At 28.9% G+C, this 8157-nt stretch overlaps 1 protein-coding gene across 1 annotated transcript; it reads left to right on the top strand.

Moving 5' to 3' along the window:
- The first annotated feature begins 335 nt into the window (after positions 1-335).
- LOC119684713 (mitochondrial fission process protein 1-like) lies at positions 336-1069 on the top strand. Its single transcript, XM_038098812.1, has 2 exons — positions 336-507; positions 574-1069. The coding sequence occupies exon 2, from the start codon at positions 576-578 to the stop codon at positions 1041-1043; it is 468 nt and encodes a 155-aa protein (XP_037954740.1). The 5' UTR covers positions 336-507; positions 574-575; the 3' UTR covers positions 1044-1069.
- The last annotated feature ends 7088 nt before the right edge of the window (positions 1070-8157 follow it).

Genomic DNA, 8157 nt, shown 5'->3' with positions numbered 1-8157 from the left:
TCCAAAAACTTGCATTTGTCATTCAAGAGCATATTTTTGCGTGGTTGCACTAACACACTTACAGCGTGCGTAAATACCCTTATTCTTCAAAAATATTGCATAAACGACAACTGTTGAATGTGAGCACGTTCAAGTTCGACCGCGCTTAAGAGATAAGACTAGATATTGTGTTAGCTTAGCTCTCTAGCTGCGATAAGTTTTAAAAATATAAAATTTAAAAATACTTTAATTTCTAGAAAATTATAAATTATCTGACGTATACAAATTTTAAAATTTGTTTCATACGAAAAATTCAATATTTTTAGACAAAAAATTTTAAATTTCTAAATTTTTAATTAAAGTGCGAAAAATATATGAAAATGTTAGGGTTGCTATTGCACAATTTTTAAACAATTGTATTCAATCGCTATGAACTCAAAAAACTAATACGATCAAGATAAAATTGTATGTTATGCAAGGATGATATCCTATACAAAATGTAAAAGTATTACATTAATAAGTAATTGTGTAAGTGTTAAAAAAATATTTAATGGTTTTTCAAATTAAAGTGTAATTTACCAAAAAAAATTTCAGAAATGCAAACTATGTCTGATGACGCAGAACCTTATGATATTTTTCGGCATAGCTGGTTGCGTTACTTGGGTTACGCGAATGAATTAGGTGAAGCCTTTAGACCCCTTGTCAGAGTCTCGATAGTACGAGCGCTATATTTTGTCGATACAAGTTATATCATCGCGGATGCAATAGACAAAACAATTAAAATAAGAAACACAGATAAGAGTGATAGAGTAGCTTTAATTACTTTTTCCGATGCTATTTTATGGCAGATGATGGCATCCGTTGTAATATCAGGATACACTATAAATCGAATAACTTGGACTACTGGACGTTTGCTCACATATGTAAAGGCATATAAGAGAATTATTAATATAGTTCCTACAGCTACAGGCATAGCATCCATTCTAATTATAGCACCTCCTATTGATAACTTGGTTAATCGCATTATGAATTATACATTCAGAAAATGGTTCAAAATTAATTAATAGTAGATCATATAGATCATATTGTCTTGTTTTTTTTAAATTTTTTAACCAAAAAATATATTTTGACAAATTTAAATTTTCTAATATTGCAATTTTCCTTATAAAAAATAAATGAATTTAACTATTGAAATTATTTCCATCTGCATCACTTCTCTCTGGTGGTGAAGTACATTGCAAGTTAAATGAAATGTATGCAAATTTCGAAGCTGTAGAAAATTATTCAAAACTCATACGGAATAAATTCCACAAACATGCAAATACAAACACCATTTGCATATGTAAACTCACATGTGATTTCAGCACTATTAGCTGCATCTGTACTAATATGAGTAATTCCAGCAGGCCGCAGTTGGTTTTACTGGAATTGCAGTTTTTAACTAAAGTAGCACCCTCACCGTTTTATTTACCAAGTCAGATAAGTAAAATCTATTCCTCTTAATGTGTTCAGTTCGACTGAAAGATCGAACTGTACTTATGCAATAATTTATCTCTTATATTAGATGTACCTAGAAACTATAAAGTTGTTTGTATTGCACATATATAAATATAGATCAAAATTTTTTTAATTTAAATAAATATATCTTCTAATTAGTTTAACTTGAAGTATTGTATATAACAAACTTATTGGTTAAAACTTTTAAATTTCTATAAAGCCATAATGGGCTTAATTTAAAAAAAAATTTTTTAAATAATTAAACTATAATTAAATCATAATTTTATATAAAAATATAATAAGCCGAATTCTAGAACTTCATTCTAATTGTTTTCAAAGATCATAAGTATTCAAAGCTTTAAACTATTTTTTTGTTTACTGTTTTGAAGAAGACATCAAATAATATTTTATTATTTTTTTTATTAAAATAGCAAACCTTTATGTTACAATCAGAAGTTAAGTATTTTAACGAAATACATTTCATAGTCACTATTTATAGTCATCGATTGCACTATTACTAGTTATTAAATTTCTGGTTTATATTAGTTAATACCTATTAGTAATAAATATTATTAATATTAAAGCTTCGATGTGAAATTGTCCAGCAGCTGGTCCTATTGTACCAATTTCTCTATTGATTACACAAAGCCCTTTAAAACTTTGTGAATTAAGTCCAGAACTAAATCTAGAGCAGAGCTCTTAATCTGTTCTGGTGACATAAATTCCATATGAAACAAATTTCTTCTCTGTGTTAATAAAGCTAAACAGTCACAAAGAATATGCATAGTAGTCTCCTCATCTTCGAGGCAAAATCTGCATTCCGAATTAGCAGACAATCGTAGTTTATGAAGGTGATATTTCAGACCATAATGACCTGTACTGAAACCCGTTATCAAATTAGTAAATAATAGGTACACGTAACGTGTTTTTATACGAAAATAAATCCGATCAATTAAATATTTGAAGAACTTCACTTCCCTGGCAGTTGTAGTAATTTCGGTGCATTTTTTGCTTTAAAATCGCTTTATTTTTCACATTATTAATATTTAAAATATATAAATTAACGTTTTGAGCAAATCTCGCGTATTTAATAATATTGCAAATATTAATAATTTCAAAACAAATTTCTTCATGATATGGATTTTGTGTTGTGGAACACAAAACTATAATTCTAGGCAATAACACCATATAGATCTAAAAATTATTATATGTAGATTTATTAGGTTTAATGTTGATATACCCGATCCTCTGCTTATTAAAAAGCTTTGATTTTTATATCTTTTTTTTTTTTGGGAAGTTCTTTGCCGTTCAAAGTTAATTTTATTCATTTATTCATTTTATGTTTCCGAAAAAAATTATAAACAAAGCACACTTGTGAATAACCCTTCCAACCCTTTATTCAAATAACCCTTTATTCAAATATGCTCCAAATGACATCTTGCACTACAGGATCATTTTTAAGTAATTTTCGGTGACTTGTCGATAAAAGCTCGGTCATAATGTGACAGATGTTTACATTCAAAGCTTCGACAGTTTGAGAATTATATGCATGAACTCGAATTATGTGATATTACAAAAAAAACGTCTAGTAGTGACCAAGTTCGGCAAATTTCTCATGCAGCAGAGCCTTGAGCCTGCATCTTCAATATGAAATATCTTAAATTCTCGCAAAAAAAAAATTAACATATACCACTTTTTCTATTTTTATTTTTAAAATATAAAATATAAAAAAAAGATATGTAAACATATTATCAACTTATTTGATATTAGTTGTTTTTTATATAGGTATTATATACCTATTATAAGATAGGTACATCCTGACAATATTCTATAATCATCCTTTGCAAAGTGCATAGTCAGTCGCTGGTTATAAGAATCAATAGATTGCAGTTTGACAATTGAGTATTTTACTAATAAAAAAAATAATCTATTTATTATATGATATAGTCGCAATAATACTGGATATTTTGAAATCATTTTCAAGCATCTAAATATAATATTATCAAATTTGACTCTATGTACTATCATGAAATCCAAAAGCATATTTTTTTATAGTCCTGTCTTGTTTCAGGACTATAAAATCCTGTCTTGATTTTACATATTCCGCGGAAAATTTAAAAATTGCTATGTAAAAGTTTGGGACATAGGAAAAACTACTTCTGCGAAATAAAAACGTCAGTTTATTGTCATTTAACTTCACAAATATTCAATCTATTTGTTTTTTAAAATGAATTTTTCAAAATAAACGAATCAAAGTAAATATAAAAACTTTTATTTACTGAAACTCAAATACAAATAAATGTTCTCAATGAGTTGGGAAAGCGAAAAAAATATATATTCCTTTGAAGAGCATCCCTGGGTATTAATATTAGTTTTATTCAGTTTAATTTTTTTATTTTATTTGAAGCCATTTGAAGAATTTTCTTTTACAAAAACTATTAAATTAATTAAAATGAAACAATCAATGAAGCTCTGGACTATAACAATTTTTATATTATATACTAAAAAAAGTCATCAAGGACTGTCTGTACACATGACCATATTGCAACCATCGATTCATCACATTAATAGAAAGGTGTAGATTTTTGGTTCAATTACTTATAGCCCCTTTTTTATTATGAGTATTATTTCAGGCAACCTTTAGGGAATGTCTCCGCCCCAATTTTTGCAAAGTGATGTAATATTTCTTACCTTAAAAAAATACGCAATTTAAGTAATATCGTCTTAAATTACATATTTTATAAATATGTTCTAAACATTAAACTATTAAGATACGAAGGGAAGGCAGATAAAAAAGGGAAGAGTAATTTTTAACATAATAAAGACATGAATTTGCTCTTGTCAAAGTATCAGCGAAACATTTTTTATTTAAATTATATGTTATTTGCGCTTGAAAGTAAAACTTATTTCCGTAGAAAATAAAATGGATTAAAAAAATTCACATAGACGTAAGCTGCTATTTTTAACAATCCTTTTGCTCTGTTAGTGACAGCTTAAAGAGATGGAGAAATGATTTTCCTTGATACAAAAGGAAAATGATATCGTAAACACTTATCGGCATTTCAATGAAGATGAAATGCAAATAAACAAAATAACAATATTGTGAAGTCAAGTGGATTAAATAACAAATAAAAGTATGAAAAAAATATTTGTGTTTTTTGGTATGACAATAATATATAAAAGGAAGAAGTAAAACGTAAGTTCTTTGATGTTTCAATATTGTATAACCTATTTAGTTTTGATGTCCCGTCAAATATAAAATATTTCTTGAATAATATTAAAAGAAACTTACTCGATTATTATTCATAATCATTGTACTTATTCATTAATATAATTTTCTTTTTGCATAAGTTTTTTAAAATTAAATTAATTGGTAAACAGAGCGAACGAAGCTTTCAGGAGCATAGACATAGTCAAGGAGAGGATATGGATATGTCTCCTCATACTCCTAAAAGTGAGACGGAAATAGTTGTACCCAAAAATCCATATATAAATTTTTTGCTTATTACATTACTAAAATAGTTAGCGTCAAATAAATGAACATTTAATAAATAATATTAGAATTAGAAATAAACAGGATACCAGTTTCTATCGGAGCGGAGCACCGTGACCATGGTTGACCATGTTGTGGTGCAACAGACCCTAACCGAACATAAGACATTCCGCCTTCCGAATGAAAGCCAGAATGTCAGCCGTTGAGGACCTCCTGATGTCAGAAGGCTAGAGAAGTTCTCGACCCAGTGACCTCCTCCTGGCCCAGATCAAGGTTGGGCAATCACAGAGAATGTGACTGAAAGTTCGTCTGCTTCTAAGCAGAGTCGACAATCTATCTTTTCGGACAGACCCGTTTTGTTAAGGTGATAATGCAGTTCATAGTGACCGATTAAATATCCCACCAGCAACCTCAACCCTGTTCTGCTGAAGAAGTACACCTTACTATAACTGCAGGGATGAACCAGTTCTTTAGCCTGACGGTTAGCTGTAATGTCGCTTGTTCTGTCAACCCTTTTCTGCTGAAGAAGGATACCTTATCATAACTCTAGGGATGAACCAGCTCTTTAGTCTGACGGTTACCTGTAATGTCGCGACAGTAGTGACTTCTCTTATCTGAAAACCATTTATCAGTTAGAGACAGTTGCAGACCAATTTAATTCACAGTATGGTTCCGATATACCGATTTGAGTGGCAGATCTTGACCTCGCATGACGGTCCGCAGACTCTTTACCATTGATTGCTTCGAATATTCTAGATAATTAAATAGTGTAAAAACATAAATAGTTCAGTTACGTACCTACATTAATATGTGCATGTTTTGTGTGCGCATACTAAAGAAACCAAGTCACAAGGATTGACAGAAAGAAACGCCGACCTGTTGACGGAAGTTTTAGGTTATAATGAAAAGAGAGTTTGTTTGAAGGTAGCCCTTATAAATCTGATATACCAATAGCGCAGTTATGTGAAACATCAATAGATGATTTTACCGTAAATGATATAATAATAATTGTTCAGAACTTTTATTTGATTTAAATCCAATTAATTTTGCTTTTTTTACAACGCCCATGGTCAGGTTTTAAATATTAAGAGAAATACAGTTTTTAAATGAAGGAATTCTTTACAGAATATATATATTTTGTTCAGTTATAGTTCAAAAAAACTGACTGGAAAAGTACCTGACTATTAATAAACACATTAAATGAATAAATATCAATTTTATCAGTTAAGTATTCGGCAACATGCACCCTCTTTGGTACTTGAAATATTCGTTCTAAGAAAAAAATATGGTTTTTTTATTCTAAATTAATTCAAATTTGTTTATGCAAATTGTCTGCCAATTGATTACATTACCCCTTGCCATAAATAGGTAATGTAAATTCACTATCTTCTAATTTTCTACATTTTTAGTCATAAAACGTTTGCCTTTTCATAATTTAATGTTTTTCCTTAACCTTCAATTAAATTATTTTCATTTGATGTAGTTTGGGTAAAAAAAGTATAGAAATTTACTTGACTGACCTCGTGAAATGCTAAAAATGCGAATTTGTTGAATTTAGGCGTGTTGTCCTTGTTCGTTTTCAAAAGAAAGTAATTGGCCTTATCCAATATGAAATTATTATGCACAGACTAAAATATTTCATGTTTAAATGTAATAAAATTAAAAACTCAACTAATTATTAAGAGTCTTTGGTTGTTTTTGAACCTCGCACTCTTTTCGAACTGAACCTTCTTTGCCTCTTAATTATAATGCGGTTAAATACACCTTACGCAAATAGACATTAGGCATTAAATTAAATCAGCTATTTCCGCTTTGATGAATCGCTTAGTAACACTTCAGTTATTGTGACTTAAAAACATTTTGACTTGTCGATTAAATCACGCTACAAATTATTTAAAAGAACCTTACCCAGAGCATGAATTTTAGATATACCGCATCCATTAGTATATGCGATAACTGAAGTAATTTATATAAGAAAACTTAAATATAAATTTAAAATTAAAAAAAAAAAAATTAGTTGCGGACACAAATTGCATATTTTATATAGCTTGAAGAATTTTAAATCTTATACTTACATACCGACATCTTAAGTGAATATAAAAATATAATATTTTGCATTTGCATATTTTATTTCTGAAATTAATATTAATTTAAATATTACAAATTTCAACCAATTTCAGTTATTTCAATTATTAACTATAATTAATAAAAATAAAGCTTAATGATATTCGAATAATCGGCTGCATTTTATTTTTTTTTCAATGTATTTTACACAATTACGTTTAAAGAAACTGCACTCAATGCTTAAATAGAAATATTACTCAATCATCAAATTAATATGTCTTCTTCACATTTTATTAAAAACATATGAAAAATAAATAATGCAAATATTAATTACTGGACTATCACAAAGTAGGGTACTTAGCCCAGTCCTATATCGAATTTACACAACGGATATATCAACTCTGCTCGAAAATCGCGATATGAAAGCCACATTTGCCGAACACTCAGTCCTGTTATCCACGCAAATTAATATAAACACGGCTTGAAAAAAACCTGCAAACTCTAATAAATAGAGTAACCGAATTATTAGAGAAAACTATATAACTCACCTGCTTAAGCAGAAAGTAAGAAATACCATTCAAAATTGATTGTTCTAACATGAAAGGCAAATATCTTGGAATGACAATGGAATAAAAATTCAACCGGATTCAATCGAATTAAAGCGTATCAAAGATAAAATATAGTATATTACAAACAGTGACGACTGCTCTAAGGTGCGGAGGTGTGCGGTGAACACCCTAATATAATTTGCAAAATGTTAAATAACATAGGTATATAAATTTATTAAGTATCTTTACATCAAGAATTATTATTATTTATTACATTTCCATATAAATATATATTTTTAAAGTTTTAGCAAAAACAATTAAATATAATTGTCTATGAAAACTCAATTAATTTGCTTCTGTTAGCCGCTATACTTGTTAGTTGTGCTCATATATTTGCAGCTCAAATCACAGAACATTTCTATTATATTTCGTCTCTCCCCTTTGTGTGCAAAGAAGTTGGCCGCACATTCATACGTTACATATGAACAAAATAATGTGCGTGTGCTCCCGTTCGTAATATCAGAGATAGAGATTTATATAGTCGGAATTGTATGAGAGTAATTTTCTGTTCTATTC

This window comes from Teleopsis dalmanni, chromosome 2 (genome assembly GCF_002237135.1).
Source record: "Teleopsis dalmanni isolate 2A chromosome 2, ASM223713v2, whole genome shotgun sequence".
Taxonomy (NCBI): domain Eukaryota; kingdom Metazoa; phylum Arthropoda; class Insecta; order Diptera; family Diopsidae; genus Teleopsis; species Teleopsis dalmanni.
The sequence above is the reverse complement of the archived record's forward strand: the minus strand, read 5'-3'. Positions and strand labels throughout refer to the sequence as shown.

What these genes read in the sequence shown, in the direction of transcription:
- LOC119684713 (XM_038098812.1), top strand. Translation starts at nt 576, where the DNA reads ATGCAAACTATGTCTGATGACGCAGAACCTTATGATATTTTTCGGCAT.